General features: G+C 38.3%; 1 protein-coding gene across 3 annotated transcripts in view; it reads right to left on the bottom strand.

Moving 5' to 3' along the window:
- Positions 1-19,400, bottom strand: part of LOC126375122 (hypoxia-inducible factor 1-alpha) — a 118,530-nt gene that overhangs the window by 53,282 nt on the left and 45,848 nt on the right. For all 3 annotated transcript variants that reach the window (XM_050021968.1, XM_050021966.1, XM_050021967.1), the window contains exons 3-6: positions 16,947-17,122; positions 11,313-11,483; positions 9,683-9,885; positions 7,783-7,889 (exon numbers count right to left, since the gene is read on the bottom strand). In XM_050021968.1, coding sequence (XP_049877925.1) covers positions 7,783-7,889; positions 9,683-9,885; positions 11,313-11,483; positions 16,947-17,122 — 657 coding nt within the window. The remainder of the gene's footprint in view (positions 1-7,782; positions 7,890-9,682; positions 9,886-11,312; positions 11,484-16,946; positions 17,123-19,400) is intronic.

Raw genomic sequence — 19,400 nt, 5'->3', positions numbered from 1 at the left:
CTTTTTCGGGCTTTGCGTCTTATCTACATAAATAGTATGGTAGGTTAGGTACATAGTTAAAGCTTACCAGACTAGCAACGGAAGCGCGTGTAGGCGTATGTCGTATCGAATTATGTTAAAACTTTATACCTTAGCCTAATTGTACAGCGTGGCAGGAACAAACAACATAACACTTTCAAAATGATACATATTCTTATGGTCCTATATCACTAGGGGTGGTATTAGTAAACTAATCTCAGCTTCGAGACTGCCCTCAAGATCATGTCAATGCGACAGTTCTTATATAAAAACAGGGCAGTCTCAGCTAAGATTAGTTTATGGTTTAGGACACCATGGTGGCACCCCTACCGTGCAAACATACCAATTTGTTGCTGGCAACTGAATTCCGAATAATTCCCGACTCGCGTCGCAATCATGGTGTCCTAATGAAAGACTAAAGCAAAGTGGAAAATCCACGGAACCTATCGTAAAATCGCGATATAAAACCGATTTTTGCGTAGGATTAGACATCCTAAACTATCTAAGATGCTACTTTCACGCCTATACAATTTATTAGTCCCAAGACCCCTGCAAGTAATAAAGTACCGCCAAGAGAAATGTCTTCGCAACGGTTTAAGGATACTAATACAAACGAGGCACCTTTGTATGCTTATTAACACGAATAAGCAGGTGTTGTATAATGTATACATGTGGAAGATATTACAGATACACGTGTAGGCAGTACGCAAGAAAGTAGGTACAAAGATTGGACAGTATTATGACATAATATGCCGATATTAAAACTAGTAAGCTTCATAAACGGTGCAGTCATAAACAACAAGAAGTGAAGTGTAACGAAACGTCACGTGATTCGCTTATGTGAATTCCATATATTTTTATTTGCTTCGATAGCGGTAACAAAAACTTTGACTACTGAGAAAAATTAACATTTAATTAAAAAAAATCAAGACTTATTTGAAATATTTTTTACTTTCACATTTTTAAACAAACATTTCACGAAGCCATCCAACAACTTTCGGCGTTTAATAAAATTTGGACTGTCCTTTTCACTTTTAAGCTTTCCCGGTATGCATATAATGCTTATAACGAAACAAAGCCTTAGGGCAAGTCACGAGGTAAGGGCGTCCTTTGACACGTGATCGTGTGCTTTGTGACAGCGACCTTATAATATTTTTTTATAAATAGACTAGAAAAAATATATTTATGTTTAAAAATATTCGTTTCCGGTTGGGCCGCAGGTAACAAATGAAAACATATTTTGAGTATAACGAATGACTTTATTACTTAAAATGCTTTTTTTATGATTATTTTTTTCATTAATTCAAATTTCAGAACTGTGAAACTAAAATTAAATTGAGTTCGAGTCTCCCAGAATCGGCGCTAATTATACTCAATCTCTTATCTTGTCTGATAGTAATCTAGGTAGGTGACAAACTGCCGTAAATTACCAAAGATAATCTAAGGAAGGCTTTACTACGCCATTGAAAAACTATTGTTTAATAGGTCGCAATTAGTTTACCTGTTGACTACAAATAAATTTGTAATCAAAATAACATATTTTTGTGGTGGAACAACAAATTAACGATTTTCGGACTTTGTCCTTTAGTGCTGACCTTCCTTTTTGTCAGATTTTATGACTATGTGGGAAGTACTCCATAGGTTTTGATGAAATGTAAAAAATGGGCGTATCTTTGGATGGCGTTTAAAAGATAAGTATTAGATCTTAATTTTAACGCGTTTCAGAGAAAAAAAGGTCTGAACAGACTGACGGACAACAAAGTGATTCTAAAAGAGTTCCGTTTTTCTTTGAGGTTCGGAGCCCTAAAAATAACTTATAATGTTATGTTTGATACGTAAAGGGACAACAATCGATAGTAACACGATGTTTTCCATCCAATTGCTTGTGACGGTGTCGAAATTTCTTTATAAGATGTAAATCGACGTCGAAATACTACGCCCTTTGGCGTGCTCGTGTGAATAGACCTTGAATTTATGGGACCATTTTATAACATGAAACTGACTTAGGAATAAGCTTTTAATAGTCCGCTTTAACATTAAGTACCATTTCTTCACTTATTTCAAGTCTGAAGCATTTATTTAGCAATTCACATGAAATGGTCTAAAGTTTCGAGCCGTATCTTTTAGTAATCGCATAAAATGCGTACCTAAGTAAAAGAGTCATTCGGTTAGTTCTAAACAAGGGAAATTTATTGGCGATCGTAAAGATTAACTGATATAGTCAATCTGCTCGATTCCACAGTTTACTTTATCATTTTATTGTCGTAGCATATCGACTTGTGACCATTAAAGTTAGAAAGCCGAAGGAAATAGACTGGAAACGAAATCGGAGTTTTTATAAAAAATAATAAAAACTGAAGAATTTAATAGAATATTATTGCTATTTAGGAACTTCACAAAAAGTGTTGAAGAAAGTTACGCTACATTACATTAGAGCGCCATTTTTAGCCAAAGCATCTTCTTAATAATGCTTTTAGAAACAGAATTCGCATAAAGAGGCTAGAGATTTTATGAGGGTAGAGTCTAAAGGACGTAATACACGCAATATGAAGGTCAGAATAGTTGTGAAGAGATCACACTTCAGGACCAACAAGCCAACTTTTCTTTTTCTAGTAAATCTTATGTAACCTTGATAAAAATTGTGTCGCAGATATATGTGCCAACGTACAGACGACTTTACCATATAGATTTGTCGAACCAGTAACAATATTGAATCAAATATCGCATGCAAAGAATATTCTCAGAATCGCTGCAATTTTTTTAACCAAAAAAAGTCTGACAACGACGAAATTGACTTGTCAACCGTCGTGAACTTATTCAAATAAAGCCCGGGTCCAATTTCCAGAATATTATGACACGCTCTATGGGTCTGTGACAACGTCAAATCTACCCACCTACGAGGGTAATATTCAGCTTGGCTTTCTCGGAGCACCCGTACAATCTTAATCGTCAATTTTCCCCACACATTTGCTTAGGTCCTCGTCTTGTCTAGGTGTCAAGAGCCTTTCTCCATAAATAGTCTGGCCAAAATGTTTAAGACTCCTGAACGCCGCAAATTTTCCAAGTGAAATGAACACTAAATAAAGACTTTAAATAACAAACTTTAACAATTCAGAAAGATCTGTGGAGTCGCATTTTGGAGTTGGAAGCATTTCAACAATTTTCTAAGCATTTATTTTGAAGTGGTGTGTCGGTTGCCTTCCCATGTTTGTTCAACAAATAGTGTAGGTAACTTAGTAAACTCTCTGTCCACGTTAGTTTTCCCAATTAAGTGGTGTTTTCCTCTAGGAAAACTTGTTCAGTCCCTAAAAGTGAGTAGATTGGCTTTCATTCGATGTCAAGTGAGGTGTCGTAAGAGATTTTATAGTCTCGAAGGAGCGAAGTCATCAAAACAATGAGAAAGGACACTTAAGGGAGGTTACTTTAGTCGAAAAGAAAAAGCCTTCCGGTAGAAAAGTGCTAGCTTAGTATCCCTCCCCAAGACTTTAATATTTATATTGTTATACAGTACTGGTAACTCTTAAAGTACACCCCTCTAAAGGTTTAATAAACTTTTAACATAATATTTACTTTTCTGCAAACCCTTCTATATTCTTAAGTCATTTATGCGGCGTTTTTTCTTATCTATGGTAATAAACGGTTTCATAACACATTCCAGTTCATTTGTCTATACAGGCGTGGAGCGCCACTTAAGACTATTATAGTGAAGGTCAAATCTTATAATACCTGCGCTACGATTGAGTTTCTCCGTCATAGCGTGTAATCGGAAAGACCTCTTCTCTATCGAAGCAATGTGGCTGCTTGAAACTGTCACTTCTTGTTTATTAAGTTGCAAAAGTTACTCAAAAGAAAATCCCTGCCTTCGTGCACAAAAAGGCAAGTCAAGTCAAGCTACAATAAGCCGGATCAAAAGAAACATTATGAGCAATCGTAGCTGTGTTAACTGTCGTTTTTACCGTCGAAACTTTCTCGTATTATAGCTGAAAGAAGGTAGGTAATAAAACATTGAACACAAATATAGCTTCATAACATAGCCGGGTGATGCCGTCGCGGGCGGAATATCAAAACAAATAGGCCAGTTACGGTTAATGCCGAAAAATGGCCATACCGAGTGCGTTTAAGGCATTACGTGAGCTGGGGACAAGGGAACTGTTTTTAGAAGTAATGCACGAGTAATTACCAAGTTAGTGGAGTTTCCCTTCGGAAGGTCAGACAGACAGTCGCATCTGTAAAAGACCGGACCTGTCAAATCTTCAGGTTATATAAGTGGACCCTGTGACAAACGGGAGAACGGTAGGGAGGTTACCATACTTTAATTAGACTAAAACCGATATTCGGTCTTGAAGAATTTTCGATACTGGACCGCAGGTATACGGCTTAATAATTACAGTTGGGAGAATATATGTTTATACGTAATATAGCCGACTTGTCCCAAAGTTGTAGGGTTCGGAATTTATGATCAACTTAACTGACCCCGGGATATCGGGTTGGCTACAAGCTAGTAGACAACTTACGGCCACATTTAGTACGAGGTCTTAAGATGGATACGATGGACGACACGTATGATAGGTGTTCAATCCATCGCCAAAACAGTGATCCATCATGTTGGAGCGGACACGAAACATTGTTGCATAGTAGGAATCAATCCAGCGGGCTATTTATATCGATCGTTCCTGAAAAACAGCTAAACATTCTTGAACTTGTAATCTGACCACTGTCAAGGCCAGTGGAGTCGTCAACAACTTTACGTAACACATCCCATCTTATTATTAAACGCTTCGAATCCCGGTGGGGAAACAACACAAAAATTACTTTGTGATTACTTTGTGGACAGTACAGACCGATCACCTGAACCCGAAAGTAAGATGATCCGTGCTTCGGAAGGCACTTTAAACCGTTGGTTCCGGTTACTACTTCCTGATGTAAGTATGTAGTCGTCACATGAGCCATGTCAGAGGCCTTTGGCGGCTCAATAGTAACCCTGAAACCAGGGTTGATGAGGTTGGTAATCCACCTCACAACCCACACGATAGAAGAAGAGGTATTATAAAACAACAAGTAGGGGTGGAGACAGATTTACTACATCATCAGGCGGTCCGCAGTATTATCCTTTTTTCTATGCCTAACACGAAGATTTGGCAACTCTGGTCTGTTACAGAGGCGCCTGCCTATGACGTTCGAGCCCGAAGGCAAAACCAGCCCAATACAGGTTAGGTTGTACACCTCCTAAACGCTGTTCTCGATGTGGCTCAAAATTGAAAGTTATTTCCAGTCTTCGGCATGTTAAATACCTATCGAAAACACCTAACAGCTGTTTCTGCTCATAGCAATTTAGAAAATCTTACTTTTATTGTGCATTGTAATGGGACAGATTGTGAAGTGCGATATTTTGGCGGTAAAAAACGCGGTATTTTTTTGACAGTGGTCGATGTGGCCGGTGGCCAACGGGTCGAAATAGCCTCGACGAAAATAATAAGCTTGCGTTTAGATTATCTTATAACAGGTAGAATAGCGTGCGTAATTCGTATATTTATTAAAAATATTTATATCATTGTAACTCGACCACAGTTGTCGTGGAATGGATAGGTACCTTAATCAAAGAATAAAAGAAACATTATTTTATGACACCCCAAACACGGAATATTAATAAATAACCAACCGTCTTCAATAATCTACCTATCCAGGGATTTTGCTTACTAATCTGACTTTATTTTAACGTATTTTGCATCAAAATAGGTGTCAAAAGTTACTCCACTAACTTGGATGACTATCCAAGAATTGAAAACCGTACCTAAATAGGGAAACAGAGTTAAAATTTTCTGGTTTGATTCATGTCTGGGTGGTCTCTAATCCTCAGAAGAGCAGCGTGGTTATATTATTATGCTTGATACTTCATATTGACGTAGGGATGTCCATCATATAGAAGTATAAAGTCAATTATAACATTTCGTTTAAGTACAGCCCCTAGACATAATGACTAAAGCACTCCGATTTATTTCAACGAAATACTTGTTATAAGTCATGTTATGATAACAAACAGGCAAAGAGTAAAGATAACATTTTATCCATACTTTGTATTCAACCTACGCCTTAAACTAGTCACGTCTAGATCAACATTTTGAGTAAGTACCTACCTACCTATGTTTAAAAAAAACAAACATAAACCATAATTTTCCTCATACGTAATTGGATGTGTTTTTTTAACTTTGTACTGACATTTATAAAGTATGACTTTACCGTCCTCTTTGATCCAGTGGTTGACTGTTTGGTTCGCGATCCGGAGGCCCCGATTTCGAATCCCAGTGGGGACATTCAAAAATATAATTTTGGTCAGGACATTGCAAGCTGATCACGCGATTCGTCGGAGGGCACGTTAAGATGTCGGTTCGGCGGCTCAATAGTAACCCTAATACTAGGAATGATGACGTCGGTCATTGATCTCACAAGCCACGAAAGAAGAACATGACTTTTTTGAACATGAGTCATCGATGCGACGACGACTGAAACGAGACGTATTGTAGTAGAATTTACGCGTGTGTATCATATGCAAATACCAGCCCTATTCTTCTCCGCCGGCGTGGACATATTGAAGAAGCATTTCGACATACGCGGGCGCGACGTGTGTATAGCATGCCCCATACCAAAACTTCAATCAAGACCAGTCTCTACGCCTGTCCAATAATCGAAAGAGGATCACACAAAGCAGACGCCAAGGGGCGCGGGGGTCTGCGATGGAATCCCAAAATCCCCTCTAAGCACGTCCATTTGCATGGCGAGCGCTGCATCTATAAGACACCCATCCTAATTCTTCTTTACAATTTCAAAAGTAAGCCAGACTGAGTGCTTTCACCACTTTAGCATAAACTTGGGGGTTAAAAAGGCCACATGAAGCAATTCATCTAAAAAACAATATTGCAATTTGACATTTGCGCATATAAAAGTAAGTGCGCAATGCAAACAAATGTCAAATAGCAATATTGCTTTCTTAGATGAATTGCTTCGATGTGGCCATTTTAACCACCCTGATCTGGCAGATTAGTAGTACTGTCATACACCCATCTGACATATCAGGCTATCAGATCGTCAGCGCCCTATCTATTCATAACACCAATTCTATTTATAGCATCCAATTCATCATAATCGCCTTGTGAGTACTACCAAAACAACGGAAATTGCTAATATTATGTAACTTAGTACAGGGACCGTCGACGTTGATAGAATCTGGTCCAATAAAAGTACCATCAATCACTAACGGGTGCTGCCCTCTTTAACTTTGTTGAGTAACTAAAGTACCTATATGTCACACTAGATGGCGCCACCTTAGCAGTGTTCTCATAGTTTTTTACGATTTGTTCTAGATGGCGCTGTTATTATCTAAACCACATCCAAACCTTTGTCCCATGTTCAAACAAAAATAAGATATTCCTATTTTTTTTATAATAAATAGTCATCATCATCACCAGCCCATTAACGTCCCCACTGCTGGGGCACGGGCCTTCCCTATGGATGGAGATCGGGCATTAAACCACCACGCGAGCCTAGTGCGGATTGGTGGTTATTAACGACTGCTAGTGCAGCCGGGACCAACGGCTTAACGTGCCTTCCGAAGCACGGAGGAGCTCGAGATGAAAACTTTTTTTTGTGGTCACCCATCCTATTACCGGCCTTTGCGAAAGTTGCTTAACTTCAACAATAGCAGACCGAGCGCGTTTACATAATAAATAGTAATAGTAGTAATAGGTTTGTATAATAAATAGTACTTACGTGATTTGAACTGATGAGCGAGCGAAGCACTGTCTGCGGTGTGATGATAGTCGTATAGAGAACGGCCTACCAACTCCTCTGGCTCGAATCCCAGTGTGTGCATTAGCCTGGAGCAAAAGAAAGATGGTGTTAGAAAAGTTTTCACACTTATATTTATGGATATTTGTTATTGAGTGCATATACAAGTATTCATTATGTTCAATTAAAGAAAACTAAAGTCAGCTAAATGATTTTTATACCCATATGGATTTAAAATAAGTAAGGTGAAACTTAACAAGTAGGTAAGGGTCACCTAGGTATAAATATTTGTAGCCAATTTTAACGATAAATGTTTGTGACCTTTGGATTTCTGTTTGTGAAACTTTGGATTTTATATTACTTTGAAAATAAAGAACAGATTGCGGTTTTAGATGTTAATATTCTTGTTAAAATGTAAAACAATACATCTGCCCATCGCAGTGTGACTATGTTAAGATTTAGGGCATTTATAAATTTTATAATCCATTCTTTATTAAAAAGTAGACCTTCGAAAGGTCAGAAAGGAAAGTCCCTTATAAAACTCAGTGGTTGTGTACACTTTGGTCCTTCACTCCAAAGGTCATTCCCAATGTGACCTAATATCCCTTGGTTAGGTTATGTTTACCGGTGCCGACATGGTTAACCTTGAATGACCTATCATCGTTTCTGTCGCCGCACACTTCCTTCCACTGCTTATACCCCAATCAACCACAGCAAGGCTTAATTCAATTCCATAGAATCGTTCACAAATACGAGGAGTATTAACTTGAGCTTAACGCTCTAAGAATCCACTTACAAGAACAAGTTTTGAATGTCCCGCCATCCCCACGAGAAAGAAAGGCACAAGGTCCAACTATTTCAGAACACTATAACACTGCAAACCACATAACACCACCAATGCACAAATCACCACACTTCCTTCAGATCAATACCAAACCAAATGCCACTCATACTTATCGCCGACTGTGTACAAAACCGCGAAAATACATCATGTTTAACCTACAAAATACATTTGAAGGTGATATTTTTGTTGATATTACCCGGCTATGGAGGAAAGTTACAAGAATAGGTCAACGTATGGCGGGCGAAGAGTTACCTAAATTTTGCCAGGTAATACAGGCTGATAAATGAGTTTTAACGCCATCTATCGGCGTTAGCTTGAACTACTCAGCAAGGTAAAAGTCTAAAATGGAAGGAATCAGCTGACTGGAGTGGCGTGACCATTGATGACGAAATGTAGTAGCAATAATTGTAATAAATAAGTAAAACGGGAAGTTTACCCTATTCCGTAATACTCTACAGAAGAACGGATAAACCGCCATAGAACACGCATTCACTAATGTCCTTTGAAATTATGCCATTTCTTACTTAATTCTATTACAAAATATCTCAGGACGAATAACAGGAGCCTCTCTTTATTTTAAGCGGGAAATCTTACCCCGATAGTAATATAAGCGTGATTGCATGCATATTTCACACTAGACTGTATAGGTACTGTATTTCTGTCCTGTTGTTAAATTTAACCTATCCTGAAGATTTGACAGGTCCAGTTTTGCAGAAGCGACCGCCTGTTTAATCTTCCAACCCGCGAAGGATAACCAGCTCAATCGATGTTAGATCACATATTTCTTTATCGCTGAGGAAGGAGCATATTTAACGGAAGTCATTATCTCACTAGCGTTATCCTATTTACACGGGATTCGCTTACCTAACCTGAAGATTTGTCAGGTTCTGTTTTGTAGAAGCGACTGCCTGTCTGACCTTCCAACCCGCGAAGGGAAAGGTCACATACATACGAAACTTTCACGGGAATGTAGGCTTCCTTTACCGCTGGGCACAGATAAAACGAACGAAAGTGCTCGAGTGTGTAAAGTATACTCACGCTTCATCAGTGTATGTGAACTTCATATCCAGACTGTGTTTGGACAGGAATGTCTTGCTATCAAGCGGGATCTCGATGTTGGACGGGTGCGGTATAGGCCTGGCCACTGCTATCAAGGCCCCTGCCTTGCCCTTCTTGTCATCATCGTCCTTGTCTTCGATTTCCTTGTCCGGGATCAACATGTGGCCGGTCACGTGAATCACCTGCGAAGGGTAACAGGTACAGTACATTTTGGAGTGCTGATCATCATCACTAATTTAAGAGCCACACTCAGGTCGGCGTAGCATTTTCCATGCTACTAATTAGGGAAAAATAGGGCTGTGGCAATAGTGAGTAATCTAATGATAGTGATGTACAAAATTAACACATAACGTAAGGTCTCGTCTATAACCTAATTGGGGTAGCCAGAGGTACATCCATCGCAAGATGAACTAAGTACCCACACCGAGTACTTCATTCGAAAAATGTATTGTATGTAGCTAGATTACAACTGTACAAACTAAGGACAGACGCGAAGTCAAAGTCCGGGGAGTCGCTATCAATAATTAAAACACATAATACCGGGTTCTTACAGCGTTAAAATCAGGGATAGGAGACTCCCACTGGCTTTCGCTGCTGCTTGGGCTGGTTTTAATTATAATAATAACTACGTAAACCTCAAACAATGTCGCTGTCAATGCCGTAATTCATTGCTACCAAACCAAACTACTTCTTTTAAAACAATAACATAGAGTAGGTTTTCTTTGTTACTTATTCCATACATTTTATTGCAAAAGATAAAGATGATTTGCAGAATATTAAGATGAGCGGAAATCTGTTGTTGGAGACCCATAACTTCAAATAAAATTAGGAACTGTCTGCAGCAATCAGGGCCAATATTAGACACATTTATACGATCGAGATATGCATTTATGTATTTAGTATTTCATCTATTTTTATATATTAATTTATTTAATTTGACACTGATTCTACGGATACAAACACCGCTATCAATCTGGGCCAAAACTAGAATTAACCTTGACCTGGTCTCTAGTAATGTGTCGAGGCCCACCTTACTCTATTCTCAACTGTGATTCTAGTTTACGGAATTTACTCATTTATGTGTAGATTATTTTTAACATACAGAAATAATTCGATGTATTTCAGGGGCAGTGTCATCCGTCCCTTTCCTATTCGGCTGATTAGAAAATGACAGGTAAACTTAAAATTAGATGGTGTCTTCTGAATTAGCTGCACCATCATTTACTTATTATTTAAATATTTAGTCATTACGTTACATTAGCCATGTCAGAAACCGAAACGTAACATTCAATATTCAATATTCTTTATTTGCTTTGACACTAGGTTTGATGAAGTCGGTCATCGACCTAACAACGCACCGAGAACTTCCTTGTAGGAAGCAGACTTGGGATGGACACCGCGGCCTTTGCTACATAATATTATGACGCTATGAGCTTATATGACGAAACGCCTATGTGATTCGCCCGCGTTATTCCTTAATTCGTAGTAATAACATAACATAAACAGCCTATATATGGAGGAGGTATGATAGTATACTCCACCAAGCTGCTCGAGCAGCTTCATTTTAATATTAACAGTATTACATAATTAATAATAGTAACTAAGCTACCTTATAAGAAGCGGACTTGAGGTGTACGCTGCGACCCTTGCTAGTAAGCGTACATTTCAACCGCAGCAGTAACTCTCTACGGCCACTGCCGTTGGGGCGAAGAGCTTCGCGAATCTCTTCGTGGTCGCAAGGGTGGCTGAATTCAAACACGCTCTGGCCCATTATCTCCATCTGAAAAAAGAAAAAAAAAAGTCAGTAGAAAGAAATGTAAAAAAAATGTGGTCCAGCTGGTGAAGCCGGTGAGGCTTTGAGGACTGAATAATTGAATATACAGGGAGAAAGCAGTGGGGCGACCTACCACACACCGGACACTTCATACAAAAAAAACCTCGTTTTACACAGACACTGTACATTGACGTTATCGTACACGCGCTTCTGTGTGCGTGACGTTTGACGCCCATACGATTATAAACTAATAAAGACCGAGGGGGCGAGGTAAACCCAGCTCAGCCGCGGGCGGGGAGCGGAGAGTTGCCGTTCTATACGATGTATTATTCCTTATTCTATGGTAGGTACTTTGTTATCGGCCCAGTAGTGTGTACACCGGGGTACTGTGATCGACCTGAACAGACGGGCGAATAAACATAATTACTTATCTAATTTAATTCGTTGTATAAAAAAATATAGGACCCGACGGTTTACACTTAAGGCAAAAATATGATCATAATACTTTACTAAATTGCCAAGTTTGAAAAACAACTTAATTTTTACACACATACATACATAAACTCACGCCCGTAATCCCAAATGGGGTGGGCAGAGCCACAAGTAATCAAAGACAACTTGCAGCCACTGTTGATACGAAGTCCTAAGATGGATATGATGAACCTTATGATGAACTTAATTTTTGTTATGAATAAAATTATTTATTGTTTTCCTCGAGCAGTTATTGTGAAACAGTTAGCTGCTAGTATAGCATGAGATGACACTTTTCGGGATTATAATTATTTTAGTGTTATTGTAGAGAAAAAATAGCTTCATTATTTAGTTCATCATCAGTCGGAAATCGTCCATTGCTAGGCATAGGCCTCCCCCAAGACCTATCACAATGTCCGATCTTCTGCTTCCAACGGTTTCCCACGACCAATTCAGTCGAATAGACAAGCGACTGCTTGTCTGAAACCAGCCCAATACAGGTTAGGTCACATACCTCCGAAAATACATGTCTCGAGAATGTGAGTTTCCTCACGATGTTTTCTTTCACCGCTGAGCTTTTGGTAATCATTTATGATCAAACATGAATTCGGAAACAAATTCGACAATCACATTAGAGTGAATTACATAGCGCGAAAAATCTAAGTCTATGAATAAAATTCTCTTAGTAAGATATACTAAACTATGTTCCAGGAAGTTTTTGTCAGTTACAATAGGCTACTTGACAACCTAGTCAAATAAGTTACTTTTTACGAAACATCAAAACGAAAATTTTCTTCGGAGTTTGTATGGAAATACTGTCCTGTGACGTCATCAATAAAAACTGTCAAACGTCGTTCTCCTTGTTACTTAATTCGTAAATAAAATTCGAAAATAAGTCGATAAGTAAAATGAGATTGATTTCTAGATTAACATTTTATAATTTATCTTTGACCCGGTCAAATACCTACCGTATTGTATTGTTTATTATGCATATTTTCTCTTATCTCATCTGTATTTATACTAATTTACATTTGCAATGCAATTATTTTTGTTCATATAATAATTGCATTGCAAATGTAAATTAGTTTGTTCATAATAGCTCATACCCATGTACTCGAGACCTCGACGCCAGATTAAAAACAAAAATATTGTGATCATACAAAAGTAATACCTATCTAGGTATTCATATCATAAACAAAACATTGTACACGGCCGTCATATCACATTTTTCCTCGTCTATAAAGATTTATTGGAGCTAATATAAACAAATAAGTCTTTAGTGGTGTCAGGGAATCAAAGTTTAATAAATTCTTCCATTAAAGCGTGACGTCAGAACACGAGCCGACCTACATGCGCCCGCGCCGATCGCGCCGCGCATGTATAAGACATCACATTTGATATCGCGCCCTACGGTATAGTAACTGATACAGTTTCTTTCCAGATAATTCTTTAATGACTGGTATTTTTTATAATCAATAAGGAAAATAAATGTTTTTTTTAACGGGATTTACCTTGTCTTTAATTATTCTATGGCACTAACTTCCGAAAGGGTGATAAGTTTACGCTACTCTATATGGTTAGTCTTTATAGAATGAGGGACTTTCCAGGGTAAGTTCCTCAAAAACAATATAGATGGCGCTGTACTGATTTTCCTTCGTTTGAACTTCTAATTTCATGGATAACAGACATATGCATCTTTTATCTTTGTTTTGGGTATAAATGATGACCCATTTTAATACACCCAGGCACAATTTCATCTTCCACCCATTATTATTCTAATCAAAATAAAGAGAAGCAATATAGGTAGCAACATAATTCTATACGTATCTGATCCAAATATGAAACAACAATTAGTTTTATGTATGCCTCTGCCATTACATTATATTTTTTTTTATTTAAAAAATAAAAAAAACGGTCGTATTTTATTATGATATAGAAATTCTCTCATTTCAGTAGCTAGAGAGGAAAAAAATAAGCTAAGAGTCATAAAATGAAAATAAACTGATTTTAAATTCCAAAAGTCAAATAAATATAAAGAAAAGCGATGTTCTACTTTCAAAATTACCTACAAGTCTGAAGTACCTATATTTAGATTAAGAGGAGAAGAGAGACACGATAGAGAGAGCGAGAGAGAGAGAGAGAGAGGGGAAAAGAGACAGAGTGAGGGGGGAGAGGTTTGATTATATTTTTTGGTTGATTAAGATTATAATATTAAGATTAGGCCTTAGTAATTCATGGGCATTTGATTCTAAATCCACAGATAATCTGATTTGATAATCTCACGGCCAATGCAAACCAACGTTTTTACGTAACGCCACATCTGGTATTGACATAATGATGGCTTCGTGCTAGAAACACACAAGAAAGTTGGTCATACGGTCGAGAATGTTCTACGGAACACTACGGATTAGGAAATAATTAGATATATTAGGAAAAGGAAGGAAAAGGTTCAATACGATCTACTCTGAACATAAAAAAAATACATCGGCCAATAACCCGACACAATTAAGTAGACAGCACGTCAAACGGATTGCATACCAGCCTATTGCATATGCCTATTTTATTCGCCCGTGTTATTCATTCGTTTTAAAATTAACTTGTTGACAATCATTCGTCGCTTTCCTTTTCGGCGGATAAGAAAATGACAGGTATAACTTAAAATAAAATTAGGAGGTGTCTGCAGGAATCGGTTTATTCCCATCTGCCCCCTTTAGGCTTGCCACCGGGGTGGTGGTTGGCACTAATTAGGTGCCGTTTACCACCCCGGTGGTCGATGGCACTTAATTAGTTTCATCTGCCCCCTTTACAGTTATAGTACGGGGGTTCATTCTCATGTCGACCACCGGGGTGGTAAACGGCACCTAATTTCCCAACCACCACCCCGGTGGCAAGCCTAAAGGGGGCAGATGGGAATAAAGGCAGGAATCGGGCCATTGCGCACTTCATTTTATACGCGTAAATGTCAAATTGTAATATTGGTTTTTAGATGAATAGAATGCGTTGGTGAAGAATCACAAATACCATTGATATTTTTTAATCTTTAAGTTAATACAACAAGGTTTAAAACCATCTGATTCATTTCAGTGAATCGCTTGGCCATATAATATTTTTGTAGCATACAAAGTGTTAATTACCAGAGTTACCAAACCAGGCGAATTGTGTGCACATAACATTTGGAAGTAAAGTCAGTCATTTAACCTCTTTAATTCAAACAGATTCTGCAAAAAGCTTTGAAACTCTTATGAGTCAAGTTTGTACATAAAACTAAGTTTAACGGACTTTGGTAAAACTTTACTGGACTTTTAAAAAACTATCAGAATCTAGGGTCAGTAGCAGTTATGTGCCGTCCCTGGGAATGTTCCTACCTTTAGGAACATTCCTACCTTTAGGAACATTCCTACCTTTAGGAACATTCCTGGCAGTAAAAAGGTGCAAAACTTACATATACAGGGTGTTAGTGACATCGTAACGAAAACTTTGAGGGGTGATTGAGGCCATGATTTTGAGATGATATCAAGTGGAATTTTCCGTCGCAAAAGTATGGAACTGAAAATAATTTAAAAAAACACAAAAAATTCATGAATATTAAGACTGAAAATTCCACTTGATATCAACTCAGAATCATGGTCTGAACCATCCCCCTCAGTATTCGTTATGGTGTCACTAACAACCATACCTACTTGTATGGCTACCGTATGTACTTGTGCGGGGTGTAAGTGACATCGTAACGAATACTGAGGGGGATGATTCAGCTGATTATTCTAAGATAATATCGAGTGGAATTTTCCATCGCAAAAGTATAGAATTGAAAATAATTTTATAAAACTAAAAAAAAACATGAATTTTGCGACGAAAAATTTTCCACTTGATATTAACTCAGAATCATGGTCTGTATCATCTCCCTGAGTATTCGTTACGATGTCACTAACACCCTGTATAAAAAGACCTTTATTAACCTAACCTTTAGACTGACAGGACCAGAGTAAAAGAAGGAACAAGCCAGAAAAAAACAGCCAGGGTCCTTACTAATTAACGGGAACAGTCACTCTTTGGAAATATTCCCGGGAACGGCACTCACAATCACTGGTAAGTACCCACCTTTAAGACGGTCTTTTTGTCATAACCTGCACTCTGCAGTTGCCAACGATTCTATGGCGCGTGTTCACAATCATGATAAGCGAGTACAGTTCTATGAATAAACCTCGATTCCAGTTCCGCAATTGATTTTATTGACAATAACAGACAAGGCTAACCGAGAGTATATTGACCTCGAAATGTGATTATAACATTATAAATACAACATTATAAAGTCTATTATTGCGGCTTTTATCCACCATTACACTAATATTTTTAAGGTATGTACAAACTCTTAACTTCGACTTGGTGTAGAAATAATTACCAAATAGAGAAACCACTTTCGACCGGCTAGATTGCAGCGCTACTTCGCATAATCTTGTATTGGTAGTGGCAATGTTCACAGGCTCGCATGTTCAGCTTATACAGGGTGTTAGTGACATCGTCACGAAAACTGTGAGGGATGATTCAGGCCATGATTCTGAGTTGATATCAAGTGGAATTTTCCGTCCCAAAAGTATGAAACGGAAAATAATTTAAAAAAAAAAACACTAAATCTTTCATGACTTTTCCGACAGGAAATTCCACTTGATATCGACTCAAACTCATGGTCTGAATCATCCCCCTCAGTATTCGTTACGGTGTCACTAACACCCTGTATAGAAGGATTGATGTGACAGTAAAGATTAATGACTTTAAAACTGAGTTTCTCTTCGGAGCTTCTACGCTGGACTGGGAGTGAATGAAAACAGAACACCTGCTGCTGCTTGTCTTCCCGGGCATGTCGTAAATTCCTATAGAGGAATTGTCCTTTGTACCATGATGAATAATTATTATGGCTGATAGGTTAATCCCTCGTCACCATAACCATGGAGTTAATTCCTGATAGACGCTAGAGAGGTAAATATGAATGACTTTCTTTACCTGCGAGACCCCGAGATGATCAGCAATGTTCTCGCTGCAGTAGACGATGTCTCCTTGCTGGGACAGCGCGAGCACGAAGCCATCTAAAGCCTTCATGTACGATAGCTCTGAAGATATTTCCTCCAAGCCTTTGGGGTTCGCCAGCTTTGGCGCCTCCTGGCTCTCCGAGTGGGGCACTGGAAAGAGAAAGAATAAAGTTTTAATAACATTCTACCGACGCGGCTCTCCTCTATACGCCGGAAACATGCCCTAAGCTTCTTCGGACATTTTATGCGGTCCCCAAAGCACTGTCTGGAGAAGCAGATCATTGGTCAAATGGATGGCAGACGTGCTCGAGGAAGGGCGCTTACTAGGTGGTCTGACACCCTGAAGTAGACGGTGAGCGGCAGCATGCAGAAAGCGATTCACACCGCATATAGTCGCACTGAGTGGAAAACAATAACATGTGATCGCGATCCTCAGCAGTGACGACTGGGCAAAAACCAGAAGCAATCAGAAGACAACTTACAGGCACTTTTGTTTCGAAATCCTAAGATGAAATATCGTGAAATTATCACCCGGTACCTGTTGCTGTTTGCGACATGCTCGGGAAGATAAGCACCTAGTCTAGCATATAAGCAAGAAACACTCTTTTCATTTAGATTTAATTTAAGTTTCAGTGAATAATTTATGGACTAAATAAGATTTGGCGCAACTGATTAGCTTTTGATATTAAGACAGTCTGTAGTCTTGAAAAATATCTACAATGCAATGAAGGACATTCCAGGCAACGATCCCAAAGCTAAAATATAATTGGCGCTGTAAAGAGCCTTCGTTTAACCTTCTAATTTCATGGATAACAGACAAAATGTATCTTCTATCGTTGTTTTTGGGTATAAATGATTACCCTTGTTATTACATCCAGGCACAACACATCTTCCATCCATATTATTCTGAACATAATAAAGAGGAGCAATTATAGGTGGTAACATGATTATACCATATCTGATCCAAAATCAAGCAATAATTATTATATATTTTTATATATGCCTCTGACTTTACATTATAATATATGTATTTTTTTGTATATTTATGTACCCGAACGATGAAAAAAAGGGGAATTATCACATTAAATCTGTACAACGCCATCTATATTGTTTTTGGGGAACGTAGCCTGGAAAGTCCCTTAATATATATTTTTTTTATTTTAATTATTGAATACAACGAAAAATTAACAAAAAAGAATAAAATAACACCGCTAAACCCCTCACGGGTTTGTCTCGGCGCTATAATCCGCTTACAATTACTTAGTGCAATAACATATAAAAAATAATAATAAAATAAATAGAAAAAATATTATTAAAAACAAAAAAGACCGTAACGGTATAATAATAAATAAATATTAACATCGGAGGCATACACAAACTACAATGTTTGCGAAAACTTTACCTTTAAATAGTTATCTGAAATGTGTCAAGGGCCAATCCCAATAATAATCCGGTCAGGGTTATTATTGAGGCGCTAGTGCCTTGGGACTATAGTGGGGATATTTATGTGATATGAACCAAGAGTTTGACTGCAACTCAAAGGATTACTTATGGATACAGCATTGGATGCAACGTGAACAACAAAATTACGATGCATTCAGTACATTTTCCTTGTAATACACCCGTCGAGGATCCGCTGTTTTGCGAACAAAGTTCATTGACATTAATAAAAAAACAGGTAAAATTATGTTTCTGTGAAGCAGTAATTCGCGGCGGAAGGCAAGAGGGAAACCACTGCCCTATTTTTCCCAAAAAAAGTAGCATGGAGAATGCTACACCGACAAGAGCGCTCTTGAATTAGAAATGATGAAACCATAATTCTGAATAATGTGTCTGTTTAATAACTTGTTTTCTGTTTACATTGTGTTGTATATGTAAGTAGACCTACATACATCATTAGGAGAACGCGCCTCGCGCGCATTGAATAAACCAGTCTGTTTGTAACCACCGGTTGTTTCACTTGCGTACCGTCGATACCTAACAGTGGCGACGAGCATACTTACCCGCGTTATATAGTGAGAAAAAAATGTCTACTTCTGTATTTGGAATTCTTACTACGTTCGACCACACTGTACAAGACTGGAAAACCTATCGCAGTAGATTGACACAGTGGTTTGTAGCGAACGACATAACGAATAGTACGGACGTAAGTGGAATAAAGAGACGAGCGATATTGCTAAGTGCATTATCGGAGGGTACCTACAGACTCGCTGCGGATTTAGCCTTACCTAAAGATCTACAGTCGGTGCCGTACGAAGATATACTTGGATTACTCGATAAGCATTTTAATCCAAAGCGCACGGGGTTTGGTGACCGACACAACTTTTATGCCTCGACACAACAGCTGGGTGAAACTCACTCGCAATGGGCGGCAAGGCTGCGCGGTTTAACCGCGAATTGCTCTTTCAGTAATGTCGAGGAAACATTG

Source organism: Pectinophora gossypiella, chromosome 18, assembly GCF_024362695.1.
Source record: "Pectinophora gossypiella chromosome 18, ilPecGoss1.1, whole genome shotgun sequence".
Taxonomy (NCBI): Eukaryota; Metazoa; Arthropoda; class Insecta; order Lepidoptera; family Gelechiidae; genus Pectinophora; species Pectinophora gossypiella.
The sequence above is the reverse complement of the archived record's forward strand: the minus strand, read 5'-3'. Positions and strand labels throughout refer to the sequence as shown.